The 20,346-nt window shown below is 40.1% G+C and overlaps 1 protein-coding gene across 1 annotated transcript in view; it reads left to right on the top strand.

The window, feature by feature from the left end:
- Positions 1–281: 281 nt before the first annotated feature.
- The window catches only part of LOC311597543 (cathepsin J-like), a gene marked incomplete at its 5' end in the record, with an annotated part of 45,563 nt that continues 25,498 nt past the window's right edge, over positions 282–20,346 (top strand). The window contains 2 exons of the mRNA XM_084781735.1: positions 282–455; positions 676–798. Of these exons, the coding sequence (XP_084637861.1) occupies positions 282–455; positions 676–798 (297 nt within the window). The remainder of the gene's footprint in view (positions 456–675; positions 799–20,346) is intronic.

The raw sequence follows: 20,346 nt of genomic DNA on the forward strand, positions 1-20,346 counted from the left end.
ATGGAGATTTTCTGGTTGTTATCTGTTTGGTTGGTTGGTTGGTTTAAATACATATCGAGCAATTTCAAAATACCCTGTGGATTAAATATTTGGAAGAATAGTCCAAATAATTTTATCCACCATGATGTCCTAATTTTTCGAGAGCACTAAGAAGGCATTTTAGCAGTGTTGGTGGAAATCCAGAGAAGAACCTAGGCCTCTCCTGAGTCCAAGTTTGTATAGGTTCTTATTGAGTACATGCTTATCTCTATTTTTTTCTTCACTTTGCTGGTGGCTGAGACATGCCTTTTGTTGTCTTCCTGGCTCTCCTGTGCTTGGGAGTGGCCTCAGTCATTTCTTCACCTGATCCTAGTTTGGATTCTGAATGGCAGGAGTGGAAGAGGAAATATGAGAAGAACGTGGGAACAGTCCAGGGTGACCTCAGAAATAATGGTCTTTATTGTAGGGAAATTATGGTAAAACCAAAGCCATGGAGTTGACACCTCACCAAAAAAATTACCTATAGACACTGGGCATAAGGAGCCAGCATCCTTGTTGTTCGTTGTGTGGAGAATGGTCTACATCAGTCTAAAGATACCTGACCAAGGCTCCTCTTCTTTATTGTTGTCAAATGTCCTGTTTTTCAGACTATGTGCGGCCTTAAGTAGAAAACATTCTCTGTTACTTGCATTCTAGAATAAGGAAGGGGAGAAGAGAACAGTATGGGAGAAGAATATGAAAATGATCAAAACACACAATGCAGAATATGGCCAGGGGAAGCAGAGCTTCTCCATGAGCATGAACGCCTTTGATGACTTGGTGAGTGTGACATGGATTGCTTCACACTGTGTTTCTCCTCTTCAGTTCTTTATTGGGGCCTTTTGCTCTTTAATTATTTATTTACTTTTCCTTGAAGACTGATGAAGAATTTAAGAAAATGATAACTCATCTATGAATTCCACATGCCAGCAAGGTGAAGAGAATTCAGAAATGTATGGTTGATGACATCCCAAATCTGTGGATTGGAGAAAGAAAGGTTATGTGACTCCTGTACAGCATCAAGTATGACAATCACATGCTCATCGTTCTTGGCCATTAAGAAGATTGGAAGAAAATGACATCTCCATGAGAGTTGAGAACAGGGCGACATGCAATTTATTTCTAAAGAATATTTTTTATGGTTCCATACATTTACACAATGCATATTGATCATATGCATCAACTATTGCCTCACTGTATCTCCACTTAGAGGCCCTGCCATATCTCTCTCCAAAACTTCATGTCTTTTTTTTAAGGTATCATTAAGAACTACCAGACAACAGTTAAGTCCTCCCCATATGCCCCTTTCCTTGGGGCATAGGCAAATGATGAGTAGCTAATTTCAAAAGATGACTTTTCCTCCCTCTCTACTGATCAAACAACTGCCAATCATTTATCTTTTTGATTAAAAAAACTATTCAGCTATATGATTTGGAGTTGCTACTTGTTCGTAAATGACTGTCTTTTCTTCTCTGCTTAGGGCAGATGTAGTTCTTGTTGGACTTTTTCTCTGGCTGGTGCCATAGAAGGGCAGATGTTCTGGAAAACAGGCAAACTGGTCCCTCTGAGTGTACAGAACCTACTGGACTGTGTTAAACCTCAAGGCTGTTCTTTGCCTCTACAAACTATGCCTTACAATATGTGAAGGACAATGGAGGCCTGGAGGCTGAGAACACATGTCCATATGAAGCAAAGGTAAGTAGAATGCCTCACTTGCCATTTCAGTTACCTTTAGTCAAAGGGACAGTCTCAGAAATAGCCCACTGTCTTCAGAATCCTATTGGACAGCCGACTCTCCTGTATACCATCAGAACTCTTGTCACAATGTCAGCCTTGGCATGCTTTTTGAGTCAATGGCTTCCATGTAGCTGTCTTTGTTTCTATATATAGAAAAGAATATGTAAAACATTCTACATACACTATAAGTTTCTGTTCTATGAAAATTTCCTATGAACAGGAAAACTTATGGGGTGTCATTGAAGATATGAAAGCTAAATTTCCGTTCCAAATCTCCCAGTTCATTTCCCTCCCTGGGACTATTTAGTATAGCCCAAACATGGGATGCTCCGCTGTAAAGTGCAGAGTGTTGTGGTTCTGATTCATGCTCCCCAGGTGGAGGTGTAAGTAACTGAGTCTCTTGCCTTTTTACCTTTTAAAAGAAGGACCCTGCAGGTACCATCCCAAGCACTTTGCTGCTAGAATCACAGACTATGGGATTCTCCCAAGGAATGACGTAGCCCCAATGAATGCTGTAGCAACTATAGGGCCCATTTCTGCTGACATCGATGCTTCACATTCTTCTCTCAGGTTCTATAGGGAAGGTGAGCACATGCTTTCTCTGTATTAATAAAGACATGGCATGCCAAGTTGATGGATTCCTTTTTTCATACACTACGATGTGAGTGTTTGCACTCATGGATTTTGTACATCTCCTGTGCATTGTTTTCACTTGACATGATCCACCTCACGCATGTGAGCTCTTCATAAGTCATAAAATTTATTACACAGTGTCATTCACTCAACTTTTTTCCCCTTTAGTTAATCTTTAAGAGCTTTGAGAGATTGTAGCTCTTAAATAGTGCCTTGAATTAAGGAGTTTATTTCCAGTGGTGCTTTCTTGGAATGAGGTTCCATTACTGAAAGCACATGATGTCAAGGCGCTATACACATGTACTCAAGTGCTTATCAACACAATTATGCTTATTTGGACTCATTTGGATTTTTATGAGAACCTCAATCAGTATTACTCTCAACAATTGATCATATTCCTACTGAAGTTTCTGAAATTTCAGTGAAATCAGAAAATGCCTCACTTAGTTTTGATGATCATGGTCACTACCAGGTTCCTGAAGCCTCCCTCATTTTTCTTCATTTTATTTTTTAGGTGTTTATTTTCCCCCCTTTTTTTCAGGTGTTTATTATGAGTCAACTTGCAGCAGTGTTAGTGTGAACCACCACTCAGTTCTGGTAGTCGGCTATGGTGTTGAAGGAAGGAAAGCAGAAGGCACAAAGTACTGGCTGCTCAAGAACAGGTATAAATTGCCAAAATTATTTATCTAAAATGACAAAGACTTTCTTTGTAGTCAGAGTTTGGATACAAGTTCCTCCTAAAGTTTTTCTACTGCAGATCAACATCCATGTATATGGTATATGTGTTTGTGTGCATGAGCACGTGCATGTGTGTGTGTGTGTGTGTGTGTGTGTGTGTGTGTGTGTGAGAGAGAGAGAGAGAGAGAGAGAGAGAGAGAGAGAGAGAGAGAGAGAGAGAGAGAGAGAGAGACATGATGTAGATATCAGTTTTTTTTCTTAACTCTTCTCAACTTATATACTGAGTCTGGGGCTCACTGATAATCTTGTTTCTACTTTTGTTAGTGTGCTTGGCAGTTTCATCCAGATAAAGTCCTGGGCTCTGTGATTACAGGCAAGCTGCAAAGGAAACATGCTTTTTCATCAATGCTTACTATTTGTTTTATATGTTAGTGAGGGTGTCTGTGTGAGTGTACGCTCCCTGTCAGGGGACAGAGGAAGAGGATTTTAGATTCCCTGGAAGTACAGTTAGAAGTAGTTGTGAGCTGACTGATGTGAGGCTTGGAAAAGGAACATAAGTTCTATGGAAAAACCTTAAGTGCTTTTAGGCAGCAAGAAGACCTCCATCTTGACTTGTAGTGGGATCCAGGACTAGAACTACAGTTTTTCTCCTTGCATGGACATCACTTGACGCTCTAAGATCTCTCTACAACTGTAACTACAGCTCTAAGCGTATGGTCACAATTTTAAGATCCTGTCACTGTTTTCTGTGATGTTAATGTCATACTTGTGACATTGCTTTTCTAAACTCTAGTGCATTTGTTAGCTATGACATGGGTGAAGATAAGTCTGCCTTTTTGTGTTGTGATACTCATGGCCTCACGTATGGTAACTACTGGTACTCAGGAATTGCCCCTCTGTTGTTTCTTCATGTGTGTGTGTGTGTGTGTGTGTGTGTGTGTGTTGGCCTCTGACTCAGTGTCCAGATGAGGAGTTGATGCATTAATAAACTCACTGTTCTATATCCTTCCACTAACCAGAAAGACATGCTTTGCTTCAGCCGTGGTACAAATTGGGGCTTGAATGGATACATGAAACTCCTCAAAGACTGCAACAACCAGTGTGGAATTGCTTCACTTGCTATGTATCTCACTGTGTGAGCTGCCTTCTCACGGCAAGAACAGACTGGACTTGAGACAGCACGTACAGAGAAGTGCTCTGTTTTTACAGTGAGCGCCCTCTGCTGTGTCAACACAACACCTGAGTCATTGAAGCGCCATATTGCGGTGTGAACTCTGTGATGTATTCACTCTATGTCTTCATTGATGTGTACTATAGATTCCTTTAACAACATGATATTTGAATGACTGTACCAAATTATGCCTTTTACAAACAAAACAAATCAAAAGACGTTTAAAGTCAAATGTAGTATCTAGCTCCCTTCTGTTTGGTCATGTTAACTTTTTATGTGAGCAAAACGTAAATTGGCAACAAATCATAGCTGAATATGGAGTTAACATATTAGCAGAAAAAATGTGCAGCTATTCTTTCAACATTTCAGTATTTGTGCATGGCTGTGGTTTGTTTACAAGGTCTTATGTTTTCACCAGCACAACTCATCTAAAAGTCTATATGAAAATAGACTGGTTTTGAAATTTTGAACTCACATGAGTTTATCCAGTTTACTACTGGCCACTCTGTATAGTGATATGGCACCGTGTGCTAATACACTCTAATGGTCCTGGGCTATGAAATACCCTTGTCCAACAGCTCAAACCTCTGTACTAGTTTCTCTGTGCCTGTGTCAGAGACAACCAGGTGATGGTAATTATGTATAAGCCAAGTAACTCTACTACAGTAGGATCTGGTAAATGCATCATAAATACATCACAAGAAAAGGACTTCCAAATATCGTTTATATTTATGATAGAGCTCTGTAAAGGAGAAATGAAGAAATTAGTGAGAGAGCAAAAGGAAATAAATAACATAGTTCAAGATACAAGAGTAGAGTTAGAATAAAGAAAACCCAAACTGAAGTAATTATGTAATTGAAAAATTTAGAAATTGGAACATGAACTTCAGAGGAAGTCTTATCTATAGAGTACTGAAGATGGATAAAAATATTAGGAAATCGAGACAATTTCTGAGCATCTCTGGGAGAAGGGAGGCTCCTGGGAGTCTATGGGTTGACTCTAGTGGAGATTTCTAACAGCAGGGATATGGAGTCTGAAATCACCACATCCTGTAGCCAGGTGGGACTTCCAGAGGAGGGAAAAAAACAACATCCCACGTATAAAACCTTCAACCCAAAATTTGTCCTGACTGCAAGAATTGGTGAGATAAAGATGGAGCAGAGATTGAAGAATTGGTGAAGCAATGACTGGTTCAGCTGGAGACACTCTCAGTAGGAGAGATCCAACCCCTGGCACTCTTAATGATGCTCTGCTATGTTTGCAGACAGGAGCCCAGCACAACTGTCTTCTGAGAGGCTTCATCCAGCTGCTGATGGAAACAAATGCAGAAACCCACAGCCAAACAGTAGACCAAGATCAGGGAGTTTTGTGCAAGAGTAAGAAGAAGGATAGAGGGAACCTGATAGGTGAAGGGCATCACAAAAAGACACACAGAGTAAACTAACCAGGGATCATGGAAGGGTCACAGATACTGAATCACCAAAGGGCTTGCATGAGCCAGACCTAGACACCTACACATATGTAACAGATGTACACATTGTCATCATGTGGGTCTCCTAAAATGGTAGTAAGGGCTATCTACAACTCTGTTGTCTGATTTTTAATCCCTTTCCCCTAGAGAGGCTGGCCTGTCTGGCCTCAGTTGAAAAGAAGGCTCTTAGTCCTGCTGTAGCTTCAGGTACCAGGATGTGTTGGTACCACTTAGGGGCCTCCACATGTTTGAGAAGAAGGAGACAAGGAAAGGTGAGAGACGGACATGAGGGCAGGGCCGAGAGGAGAGCGGGGAAAGGGCTGGGATGAAGCTGTAAAGTGATTAAATTTAACAAAAGAAAAAATAAATTGAGATAAGATAGAAAGTATGACACCTCTGTCAAAGGATATGTTAAATCTACAAAAATCCATCCACAAAACAACAAGAAATGTAGAACACCGTGAAGAGACCAAATGTTACAATAAAATGAATATAGGAAGGAGGAGAAGAAACAACAAGCAAAGGCCCAGAAAATCTTTTCAACAAAATCAGAGAAAATTTCCCTAACCTAAATGGGAAAAGTGCCTGTCAAAGTACAAGAAGCATATAGAACATCAAGCAGAATGAACCAGAAAAGAAGGTCCCCTCAACACATAATAAGCTAGACACTAAGCATCCAGAACAAAGAAAGGAAATTAAAGGTTGCCAGGGAGAAGTGACAAAGTTAGACATAAAACAGGACTATTACAATAACATGACTTTCCAGTTAAGACTGTGAAAGTCAGAAAAGCTTGGATAGGTGTTCTGTAAACTCTGAAAGAACAGAGATGTCAGCTCAGCCTGATATAACCAACAAAAATCCAATCAAAATAGATGGGAGGAAAAGACATTCTATGATAAATCCACATTTAAGCAGTATCTGACTATAAATCCAGTCCTACTGTTGGTGCTAGTGGGAAAACTTCAACCTGAAGAGGTTAACCACACTCAAGCATGCACAAGGAAATAGTAACCTCAGACCAGAAATTCGAAAGGAAAAGGCCACACCACACCATAAAAAACCCAGGAATCAATAACCACTACTCATTGATCACTCTAAACACAAATGGTCTCGGTTTCCCAACATCAATCACCAGAATGGATGCGAAAACCAAGATCGACTCTTCAGTTGAATACAAAAACCACACCTTAACACCAATGGTAGATATCACCTCAGGGTTAAAAAAATGAAAAAATATATTCTAAGAAAATGGACCTAAAATAAAAATTTATGGAGCCAGTTAATATCTGGCAAAATAGTCCTCAAACTAAAACTATTAGAAGAGACAAAGAATACAAGATGCTCATGAAATGAAATATTCATCACATATTCTTAACATATATGAATTAAACACAAAGGAGCCAGGTACATAAAGAAACACAACTACAGATTAAGTCACATATTGACACTTATACACTGATAGTGGGTAGCTTCACTGTTCTGCTCTCACTAATAGACGAATTATCCAGAATAAGTAAGCAGAGAAGTGCTAGAACTGACATCATAACCCAAAAAGACAGAACAGATGTATACAGAAAACTTTACCTAACAAAATAATATACCTTCTTTAAGTAGCTCATGGAATCTTCTCCACCATTGACCACATGGTCAAACACGAAGCAAGCCTTAACACATACACGAATACTGACATAACATTCTGTGTCCTATCTGACCACCACAGATTAAGGCTGGATAACAACAACAGAAAGAACAAAAAGTTTACAAACTCATGGAAACCAAACAAGTCATTACTGAATAAGAAGTGGATTAAGGCCAAAAAAAATTAAACGATATTAAATACTTTCTAGGATTGAGTGAAAAAAGAATCGGCAAGTCATCCAAGTTATGGGACAAAATTAAGGCTGTTCTAGTAGGTTCATACCACCAAGAGACTTCACACAGAAATGGGAGCAATTTCATATCATAACATAACATATCTGAAAGCTTTAGAACAAAAAGAAGAAATCACATCCAAGGAAAGTAAATGAAAGAAATTATCAAGCTTAAGGGGGAAAGCAATACAATAGAAATAACAACAAAACAGTAAAAAGAATCAATGAAACAAAGAGTTTGATGTTGGAGAACATCAATGAGATTTGACAAACCCTAAGTCAAATTAACTAAAAGCCAGAGAGAGTATGTCCAAATGAACAAAATTAGACATCAAAGGGGGAACATAACAATAGATACCTATAAAATTCAGATAATCATAAGAACATATTTTTCTCTTAAAATAGTTATTATTATTATTATTATTATTATTATTATTATTATTAATTATTCAATTTCCATCCCAGACATAGTTCCCTCCATCCTCTCCTCCCAGCCTTACCCTCCCTCATTATTCCCCTCCCCTATTCCTCTGAAAAAGAGAGCCCCTACCCACCCACCCCAGCAAATCAAGTACCATTAAGACTGAGTTCATTATCATCCCTCGTGTTCTGGCAAGGGAAAGTGATAAAAAAAATCAGGCAACAGAGTCCATGTCAGAGACAGCCCTTGCTCCCCTTACTTACCTACATGAAGCCTGGGTTGTCCATTGGCTGAATGAAGGCCCAGTCCATGCATGGCCCTTGTTTGGTGCTTCAGACTCCATAGGCCCCTCTGGGCCCTGGTTGGTTAGCTCTTTTGGTCTTCTTGTGTAGCTCTTGTCACCTCTAGGTCCTTTTATCTCCCTCCTACTTTTCCACTAGAATCCTTATGTGTTTCCCATTGTTGTCTATGAGTCTCACCATCTGTTTCAAAGCAATGCTAGGTGGAACTTCTCAGAGGACAACTGTGATAGGCTCAGGGATGAAAGCATAGCAAGGTATTGCTATTAGTGTCAGGGGTTTGCTCTCTTCCATGGGGTGGGTCTTGTGCTGGGTCAGGCATTGGTTAGACATTCCCTCAATCTCTGCTCTATCTTCTCTATCTTTATCCCCAAAAGTCTTGCAGACAGGGTGAGTTTTGGGTCAAAGTTTTTGTGGGTGGATTAGTGGTGTTCTCCTCCTTCCACTTCTATAAGACAAAGACATTGGCAATAGAATGAAAGCAATACCAAATTGGGAAAAGGTCTCTACCAATCCTACATCTGACAAAGGGCTAATATACGAAATATATAAAGAACTCAAAAAATTAAACACCTATCCATTGGTGAAAGTGAGGTATTGAAGTCTCCCACTATCAATGTGTGGGGGTCAATGGAACTAGAAATGATCATCCTGAGTGAGTTAACACAGACCTAGAAAGACTTACATGGTATATACTCACTTATAATTGGACACTAGCCCAAAAAGCATGTCCCATGAAAGTCTTCACTTATGAGGAGATTGGAATAGATGTGAGGACATCCTATTGGGACTCTAAGTGAAAGAAGTATGGGAGAATTGGGAAATAGAAGGATCCAGAGGGTCCTAGAAACCTACAAGAAGAACATCATGATGGGCAGATCTGGATCCAGGGGTGTCTACTTAAACTACTCCACCAACCAAGGACAATACATGCAATAAGCATTGAACCCTTACTTGGATCTAGCCAATGGACAGGACAGTCACATAGTTGTGTGGAGAGCAGGGACTGACTCTGACATGAACTCTGGTGCCCCATATTTGACCACTTCCCCTTGGTGGGGAGGCCTGGTGGCACTCAGAGAAAGGATGAGCAGGCTACCAAGATGAGACCTGATAGGCTGTGACCATATCGTGGGGGAGGATGTCCCCTTCTGTCACAGACCTAGAGGAGGGTAATAAGGTGAATGAGGGAGGGAGGGAGGGAGTAACGGAAGGATACAAGTGCAGGGATAACAATTGAGATGTAATCTGAATAAATTAATAAAAAATTAAAAAGTAAAATAAAATGGTAGTGTGGGGCTGCAGAGATGTCTTACTGGTTAAAGGCACTTGTTCTTGTGGTTCTCAGCATCTATGTGGTGTCTCACAACCATCTGTAAGTCCAGTTCCAGGGGATCCAGTGCCCACTTCTGACCTTCTGTGGTGCCAGACAAGCAAGTGGTACACATACACAAATGCCAACAAACACTCATACATATAAAATAAAATAAATAAACCCTTTTAAATACATTTATATTATTACACATGTGTAAAACAAACTACAAACATCAGGGAGAGCCATGTGACAATCATGAGAACTGTGAGTTCTATAAATGTTACATTCATGGTGGTTTGGCTATTTGTATTTGTTCAGCTTGAAGTAATCGTCTTTCCTGTCTTGTTGGGTCTAAATTTCTGAATGAAATTCAATATCTATCCTATCTCAACTCTAATAACTTAACTTCTTTATCTTGATCTAAAGGGATCTTATCTCCTAACCAACTAAACATGATTGTAAAACTGTACTATCTGGCCTTCGACACCCCTCAGAGACTTGAGAAGGAATAAAACTTAAATTCCTGAGTGAACCAGCAGTGTGGGTTAGCAGATTCCAATATGTACAAATTGACTTAGATGGTTTACTGCCTGAACAGTCACCCAACACTCTCTATAACGTTGGTGCCTCATCTTCAGCTTTCTGGCCCAATATCTCTGTCAGACTTACTTGCACGGCAGGAGCTATTGAGGACTTGCTTACCCTGTCTTGACAGAGTGCGGCCATCAACTCTGCATGCATCTAAGCTGCCCATTTTTAGGCAGAATTCTGTTTGTGGCAGGACTGAGGACATTTTGCCCAGTGGCTTGTTTGCCACATTTGGAGCCATCTCCATAAGGAGGCTCTTTGATGCTCATTATCTTCTTTGAGGTTGGCTGGCTGTTGTCAGGAGTTAAATTGTTTTGTTGTCAAAGAAATTTAGGATTATAAAACAACTTAAAATGCCATATTTTGTGTGTTTCTGAGGCTTTTGAAGACCTTAATCAACTATTTTACCTCATATATCGATAGAGTCGTTATCTATCTGTTAGACTTAGGATATATATTCTTGTGCTAAAATCTGACAAGTATTTGACATGCCCATGTTTTGTACCAATATACCAAATTCTATAACAATGAGTTAGACATAACCTTCATTATAAGTAACAATTAAGGCCTTGAATTAAGGAGTAGGTCCAATCATCTAGCTTTTGTTCTATCCTCCCTCTATGTTCCTAAATCTCCCTTTATTTCTTTTCATCTCCTATCTCCTTACTTACATATGCAAGATAAAGGAAAAGAGAAATGGCCCTGCATTTCACCTAGTTTTTTCTCTATATAAGGCCAATAATGACTTATGACCACCTCTCAATGAGAATAAGCATTTGTAGACCAAGAAAGCAAACAAAAACCTATACAAACCCCCCTTAGAGAGAATGGAGCATCATTCTTTGAAAGTTTCTTCAGTTTGAATTGAGGCAAATAATACCTTAGAAGGGACCAAAAAATGGAGAAAATGGTTAAGCAAGCCAGGGATAGCATTTGTGGTCCAGTTTTAAAAAATGGGATACAGAACTAAACAGAGAATTCTCAAAAGCGGAATATCAAATGGCTGAGAAACACTTAAAGAAATGCTGAACATCCCTAGTCATCAGGGAAATGCAAATCAAAATGACCTTGAGAGTCCATCTTACACCTATCCAAATGGCGAAGATCAATAACTCAATGACAACATATGCTTGTGAGGATGTGGCGAAAGGGGAACACTCCTCCACTACTGATGGAATGCAAACTTTTTCAACTACTCTGGAAGGGAATATGACACTTTCTCAGAAAATTGGGAATAGCTTTACCCCAAGACCCAGATATTACCACTCCTGGGCTTATATCTGAAAGATGCCCCACCATGCAACAAAGACAATTGTACAACTATGTTCATAGTAGCCCTATTCGTAATAGCCAGAACCTAGAAACAACCGAAATGTCCTTCAACTGAAGAATGGATAAAGAAACTGTGGTACTTCTACATAATGGAATACTATTCAGCTATTAAAAACAAGGAAATCTTGAATTTCGCAGGCAAATGGATGGAATTAGAAATGATCATTTTGAGATAACCCAGACCCAAAAAGACACGCATGGTATATACTCACTTATATGTGGATTTTAACCCAACATAGACATTCTAGGAAAGACTCCACCCAGCAGGGTATAGGGACAGTTACAGAGATTCAAAGATGGACACTGGACAGAAACCCGAGAGTGTAGGGTGACCCTATTAGGCCACAGAGGAAGAGGTCATATGTAGTACAGGGGACACTAGATAAACTAAGGTCAGGCACTAGGGGAGGAGAGCTCCCCTTTCTAAGGACTAGGAGAGGGAGGGTAAGTGGAGGAGAGAGGGGATGGGATTGGAAGTTGTTGAGGGAGGGGGTGGGATCAGGAGGAGATGAAGAAAGGAGTGGGATCGGGAGAGGATGAGAGAGGGGGATAGAATTGGGATGTAAAGAAATAAAACTGCAGAACAAGCAGGTAATTTATATTCCTAATCCCACTACATGGGAGTAGCTCTGAGACTCAGAGAGATACGAATGTAAAGGCATAGAGAGGCCTCATGTTGGCCACAGAGTCTCTATGACTTAGTATTAGAGGCCACTCTTAGTAAGACGTGAAGGAAGATTTGCAGACATCTTATGTCGACTCATCCAACGAGCAGAAAACTAGCTTTAATTGTTCTGTGCATCCCGCACACCTCATACAATTATAATGTTAGAACTGTACAATGCTTGTGAGAAATTATGTTTTCAGAACAAAATAACTGGACACTGATGCTGGATCAGACCTGACAGGAATCATTCCTCTCCGCATGATGTACACTGGCATCCTGCATCCACCTAGCTCGATCCCCTGATGATTCTGTTGCTGTTACACATCAGATTTGGACATCTTCCTAAGACAGCATTGTAGAAAACTTCAGATCCAATTTGGACCACCATTTCAATCTCCTACTAAGCCTGAAATCTCTCAACACTTAGAAGATAAATAAATCTTTTAAGAAATAAAACACCACCAAACAAAATAACCCAATTAAAAAATGGGACACAGAGCTAAACTGAGCATTTTCAACAGAGGTATCATGGATGGCCAAGAAGTACTCAAAGAAATGCTCAATGTCCTTAGTCATCAGAGAAATGCAAATCAACAAGACTCCAAGATTCCATCTTATATCTGTCATAATGGCTAAGATCAAAAACACAAGTGACAGCTCTAGCTGGTGTGGATGTAGAGAAAGGGGAACACTTCTCCATTGCTGGTAGAATGCAAATGTGTACAACCACTTTGGAAATCAATCTGGCGCTTTCTCAGAAAACTGAGAATTGCTCTACCTTAAGACCAGTTACCCTTAGGCTGTTTTTACGTTCTGGCTATTACGAATAAGGCCACTATAAACATGGTTGAGCATATGTCCCTGTTGTGTGCTGGAGCTTCTTCTGGGTATATTCCAAGGAGTGGAATAACTCGGTCTTGAGGAAGCTCTATTCCCAGTTTTCTGAGACAGCACCAGATAGATTTCCAAAGTGGTTGTACTAGTTTGCATTCCCACCAGCAATGAAGGGGTGTTCCTTTTTCTCTACAGCCTAAGTGTCCCTCAGTAGAAGACTGGATTAAAAAAAACTGTGGTACTTTTACATTATGGAATACTATTCAGCTATGAAAAACATGGAATTTCCAAAATTTGTGGAAAAATGGATTGAACTAGAAATGATCATAATGAGTGAGTTAACCCAGAAGCAGAAAGAGTCAAATGGTATATACTCATATATCTGGACTCTAGTCCAAGGGGCATGTCCCATGAAAGTCTTCACTTATCAGGAAAGTGGGACAGAGGGGAGGACATCCTATTGGGACTTTAGGTGAGAGAAGCATGGGAGAATGGGGAAATAGAAGGATCCAGATGGTCCCAGAAACCTACAAGGAGAACATTGTGATGGGCAGATCTAGGCCCAGGAGTCCTGTTCAGACTATGGCACCAACCAAGGATTTTACGTTGCAATAACATTGAATCCCTTCCCAGATCTAACCAATGGATAGTATACTCTGTACAGTTGAGTGGAGAGTGGAGACTGACTTTCACATGAACTCTGGTGCCCCATATTTGACCACATCTCCTTAATGGGGAGGCCTGGTGCTACTCAGAGGAAAGATAACAGGCTACCAAGAAGAGACTTGATACCCTATGAACATATACAGGGGAAGGAGGTTCCCCTCAGTCACAGTCATAGGGAAGGAGAGTAGGGGAAAAGCAGGAGGGAGGGAGGAATGGGAGGATACAAAGGATGGGATAACTATTGAGATGTAATAAGAATGAGTTATTATTTTAAAAAGGGGGGGGGGAAGACCAGCTACATTATTCTGGGGAATTCACCCAAATGATGCTGTACCACACAACAAGGAACTTGCTCAACTATGTTCATAGCAGTTTTATTTGTAATAGCCAGAATCTGCAAACCATCTAGATATCCCTCAACTGAAGAATGGATAAAGACACTATGAAACATTTACACAATAGAATACTACTCAGCCATTAAAAACAGCAAAATAATGAAATAGGCAGGCAAATGAGTGGAACAAAAGATTATCCTGAGTGAGGTAACCTAGACCCAGAAAGACAAACATTGTTTGTACTCACGTATAAGCAGATTTTAGCCATTTAGTGCAGGATAAACATCCTACAGTGCATAGACTTGAGAAGGAATATAATTAATTACTTGGCTAAAAAGGAAGTGCATGTTATCAGCTTCAAAAATGAAAAAATGATAGATATAGTTTGCTATCTGGATAGATATTCAAAACTTTCTCTAACATTAGAGCAGCATCTTCAGCCTTCTAGACTTGACAGACATATTTGTGAAGTAAGAATTATTAAGGATTTGCTTACCCTGTCTTGGCTGAGTTCGGCAGTCAATTTGACCTGCATTCAACTTTTCCCATTTTAGGTAAAATTCTGTTTGTGGTAGAAATGAGGGGATTTTCTTTGTCCAGTGGGTCGGCCATACTTGAAGCCATTGCCATAAGGAGCTACTCATCATCTTGTTTGAGCATAAGAAAATTCCATTTTGGAATGGAGATTTCCATTCATGTCATGTGAAAAGGTGAAATATAAATGTCATGGAGATTTTGTAGCCAACAAGAGTTATTGGCTATACATAGACATTCATTAACATGTTGATTTCAAAATAAGGTTGTATAGATCTAAATGTCATCTATTGGGCTCTCAGTCACCTGTTGTATTAGGCCAAGCTGCTACATGTCTCCCAAGAGAAGGACTCACACTTAAGGAGAGAAGCTGACAGTTTCAATGGCTTCTCTGTACACAAATATAAGGAAACCATTGACCCTGTAGGTTGTTTCTTCACATGATGGACTCAGGTCTTTCCTTTGCTACATGTTTCTGTAACGCTCTCAAATTGCACAGAGTATGGCAATCAAATAAAAAAGGAAAACATGGAAACCTCAATGGAAGTATGGAAACAGGTAGTTCATTGATAGAAGAGTTTACAGCTCAGTAATACTGGTTTTATAATAGTAGGATCTAAACAAGAAAAAGAGGAGGTAAACGAGAAAAACACAAATGAGCAAATGGAGAAGGAAAATGAATGCTTGAGCTTGTACCTTAAACACTATTTGCTCTCCCTCTATTTGCTCTCCCTCAAAATGGATCCAAACTCTTCCCACTGAGTTGGGATTAAACAAAAGGTGGCTTCTGACCTTCTTGTCTTCTCTTCACATGACTAAAATGAATATTGTCAGCACACAGTAACAAAAATATAACTTATGGTCCCACGGCATCTTTCCTGAGATTTATGATAAACTATCCTATTGGCTATCCCTTAAGTATTCCTCACACATACCTTGATTATGTACTTGGCTTGTATCACATCTTCCTGTAAAGTCTTTAATAAATGTTTTAATTCTTCATTCTTAATTTCCTAGTATGTCATCTATAACCTGGAGATACTGGGTAGGAGTTAGCTCACACAATACTCTCTGTGTCTAAGTGAAAGTACCCTCACTCCTTACCACCTCTTCCACAGGGAAACCAGACCAAGGAATTCATAAGGAATAACAGAGAGATTTGAATCAATAAGCATTTATTTCCTTAAGTTAGAGTCACTTTGGCAGAATGCTGTAATCTCAGGTGAGCCAGTTAAATCCTATGAACACTTTTACATTCTAAAGACCCTCCTGAGTGAAGAACTGAGGTAGGTGAGGAAAGAGTGACAGGACATCCTTCCTCCTCGTCACCTGCATGAACGTCACACAGCAAATCTCACACAACATATATCCGTAAACACAGACGACTGAGTTCACAGTGTAGTCTGAATTTCCTTGCTGATCTTTAAAGGCATCTGCTGTTCGTTTTGTTCCATTCCAATTGTATAGACACATTCTTCAAACTCTAACATGTGCCACTAAGACCTGTCTTTAGCACGATATGTGAGCTATAGAAACAAAATGGTCAGAAAGCATGAAGATACTTGTGTGGCCACGAATCTAGCAAATACAGTGAACTCTTGCTTGCAAAGCTCTACAGATGAATTTCCATCATTCTGTGTCCCAGTGACCAATGATTCTGGACATTAGGTCAGGTACTCTCTGAGCCCTAGGAGATAGATAAAATCAGCAGGAAGGGTCTGGTCAACAGGAAAAGCAGCCTTGGGTCAAAACACTCCACCCTTCCTGAGCCACATCTACCCAAGTGCTTTCTGATAGACATGATGAGGACTTTTTAAAAATTTTTTTAATTAATTTATTCTGTTACATCTCAATGGTTATCCCATCCCTTGTATCCTCCCCTCCTTCCTTCCCTCCCATTTCCCCCTTACTCCCCTCCCCTATGACTGTTCCTGATGGGGACTTCCTCCCCCTGTATATGCTCATAGGGTATCAAGTCTCTTCTTGGTAACCTGCTATCCTTCCTCTGAGTGCCACCAGGTCTCCCCCTCTAGGGGACAGGGTCAAAGCTTTTACCTTTTAAAAACCAAGCAGAGAAAAATCACTCAGCAGATATATGCCATCAGGATATTTATTCCTGAATAGACCACAAGAAACATGCCTTCTAAACCCCCCCCCCAATGAGGCTGTAGGGGCACCTCACAGCCTTGGGTGCATCACTGCTGCTCTGAGTTCCTGGCCACAGCTAGGAATTTCACCTGTAATGGCCAAAAGCCTGATCTTCAGCACCAAGGATGATGGTCAGGCACTTAAATGACCCTGCATTTATTGCAGAGTGCTCAGACATGTGGGACGTTAGCAGGTTCCACACAAGATTTGTCCTTTATATGTACTTGGTTCCTTTTAACATTCCATGTAATATCATGTTAATATAAAACTTAAACAGACATCTCACCAAGTGGGGAACAGTTGAGCAGAAATTCTCCTGCTGGGTTCCACTGTGGAGTACTCTCTGGTGAGGACACTTCGGAATTTTGCAGGCTTGACCCATGACTGCTACGAAGTCCTTCAGCTGTGGTATGCTGGAAGGATGACACAGATCAACATACAGGAAGTCCTTTTGAGCTTTGGCTATGAGTATCCAGTGGTCCTTGTGGACCCATCTACAGTGCCAAACATTTAATAGTCACTGAGGTTATAAACCAAGTCTCAAGTCCTCTTAACAATGGGTATTAACACAAACACTAGAAAAGCCATGTCTCAGAGCATGATAGCGAGACCCTACAGACCATTCCCAATGTTCCATTATTTTTTTCAATACAAGATTTTTCTGTATAATCTTGTCTGTCCTGGAATCACTCTGTAGATCAGGGCGACCTCAGACGCACAGTGATCCACTTGCCTCTGCCTCCATAGTGCTGGGATTAAAGACTTTCACCACAATGCCCAGCTCCAAATTTTTACTCTTTAATTGGGAAATACCTTTGAACTATCAGAACTCACAGTTCGGGGCTGGTTTGCTAGCACATCAGGACTGCCATGGGTTTAGCTCGTTAGCATATCATAGACAGGCTCCTGCCTAGGCTAACATCTGTGGTGGCTGCTGACCTGCTTCTGGTGCCTAGATCTTACCACAGCTGCATGGGAGGAACTTCTATCTCATGAACTACATTAGTCCTAGTCACACAAAATGGATTCTAAATTAACAAAAATGGCTCTTATATTATGTTCCTTAAACCTATGCCCACCTCTATGTTAGGGCAATATATATTTCTTTCTAGACATACTATTCACACTCCTCCATCACTTTCTGCTCTCGTTGCTTCACACACAAAAGATAGGAAAATTACAATGAACAACCACCTTTCTTACTGTGTACCTCCACCCTTATAGAACACACTGAACAGCACATTATGCTCTGAACCCTGAACCCTCAACAGCTTTCATAGCCCAAGCTTCCAAATCCCACCATAAATGTCCTCAGAAACAACATCATCAAGTCTGTCAGACAAGATCCATTTTCCTAATATCAATCTCACTTCTACTTTGGCTTCTATCACTATTCGAGATACCATGACGAAAGACAAATTGGGATATTGAAAAAGGGTTTACTTTAGAGTTTACAGCTCCTCATTGAGGGGAGCCAAGACATCCTACCCAAGGAAAAGCAAGTTGGAAATAGAAGCCATGTCCAAATACCAAATACTGATTTGCTCCCATGCTTGTGTCTAGCCACATCCCAGGCCCCGCCTCTATCGGGGTGGTATCACCTCAGTGGGCTGGAAACCTACATGTCAATGAGAAGTCAAGAAATTGCCCCAAACACATGGCCATAAGCCAATCTGATGGAAGTAGCTTCTCAACTCAAATGTGGTTCTCTTTCCCAGGTATGTTCAGCTGATAACCAAGATTAATCATCAGAGTTGATTGGGCAGACATACTTCTTCTAGCCTGTATCTTGGTAGGGTTTTCATTATCCTTCACCGTGCCATTTACCTAGGATTCTTTCCCTTTTATGCTTATGATTCACAAATGTTATCCTTTCAAAATTTCTCAAATTTCTTCATTTTCCTCAATTTCTACATATTCCTTTTTGTGATTTAGGGTTTTATATTAGTTTGTTTAGAGAATTTTTTAAATGGAGACAGGTTTTCTCTGCATAGCCTTGGCATTATCTTTTAAATAATTTTTATGTAAATTCTTTTCTATCTTCAATGCTGAAACATACATTAGGCACCTTGTATTTGTTTAGAAATTTGGGTGTGTGTTGTGGCTACTTTTGGCCCACCCCTTTTTCCTATAGCCAGATTTTAATAAATTCCAACATTTTTAAAGTTTAAGTGTATCCTAGGCATCTTGTTCCTGGGTTTATTTTTTTAATTTGTAGTGGCTTCTTTGGCCCTGTCCCTAGGCATCCTGTACTTCGTTTTGTTTTTGTTTTTGTTTTGTTTGTTTGTTTGTTTGTTTGTTTTGTGGCTACGTTTTCCCTGTCCCTTTTTCCATATGGAATGGATTTTTTTTTCTTAAACTTATGAATTTTAGCCTTTGCGTTCAGGACTTAATTTAGGCTGGCATGTGTTTTTTCACCTATATCGTCCCCTGTGTCTCTTTGTGCCATGTGTGGATGTAACCTGTTTCCTACCAGTAAGTGTCTCATGTTTAAAGGGATAGGCTGGCTGCCAGAACAGTGTAACACCTCAACTCAGTTAGCTTTTAACAGGTTTCGCTGTGGAAGGCAGACAGTTTGCATGAATTCTCCCAGTGTATCCTTGGTTTCTTATATAAATTAGCAGAATATTCTTTTTAGGCCAAAATGCCTATCGGCATCAGTTTTCCTGTGGGAGGCTATTTTCCAAGGAGACTGGTTGGCCTTTTAGAGCAGTGTGAAATCATGTCTCATTATATAAACCTAAGATTAATGTATGTCTACCTTTTAGATTATTAAGGAAATTATTATCCATTATTAAGAAAAATATATGGTAATATTAAGGAAAAATACATTATTTTGAATCTTAGACTGTCTTAAGAGTATTGCTGGGTACTGAGGGCATGTAGCTTACTGAACTGCACTGATAGTAACAAGTGGTTTTCATTTTAGTAACCTGTGCTGATGGCATCAGGCCCATGGAAGCTTCAATCCGTACTGATGAGAACAAGTGATCTTAAATTGACCACTTTTTTTTTCCAAGCTAGGTCTTTGAAAAACAGCTTCTCTTATCAGCAGGGGTTTCTCCCCTGTCTTCACTGTGTTAGGATTAAAAGTGTGTGCTATCATTGCCCTGCTGAAATTTCTCATCTCAGATCCAGTCAAAAATCTTCTAAAAATCTCATCATCTCATGTTTTAGCAAAGTCAAAAAATAAAGATACCCTCTCTATTGCCCAGTATAGGGAAAAACAACAACTTTGAAGCAAAAATCAAGCAAAGAAATGGTGAAGCCTTGTCCATCATTTCTTGGAATCCAGGCTTTGCTAAAGTGTATTGATGGGCCCTTCCCAGAAAGACTTGACAAACATCTGGAAGCCAGAGAGCTTTGAGCTTTAGCAGCCATCAACTCTATTGGGAAGAGTCTTGTTCCTTTTTCCATTTCTATTGCCCATAACTTAGCATTATCTTGCTACCTTTTCCTTGACCTTTCCTAGAGAGGGCTTGGTAAATGTGATCACAGCTGAACATATTGCAACCGAGGCCATAACAATGACAGCCAAAACAATGCCAGAAAAATCAAAGTGCCTTCTGCATGGCACTTTCCATTTTAGGCCTAGCTCTCTAAAAGTCTGATGGCCTCCCAACTTC

This window comes from Acomys minous (genome assembly GCF_964271855.1).
Source record: "Acomys minous genome assembly, chromosome: 5".
Taxonomy (NCBI): domain Eukaryota; kingdom Metazoa; phylum Chordata; class Mammalia; order Rodentia; family Muridae; genus Acomys; species Acomys minous.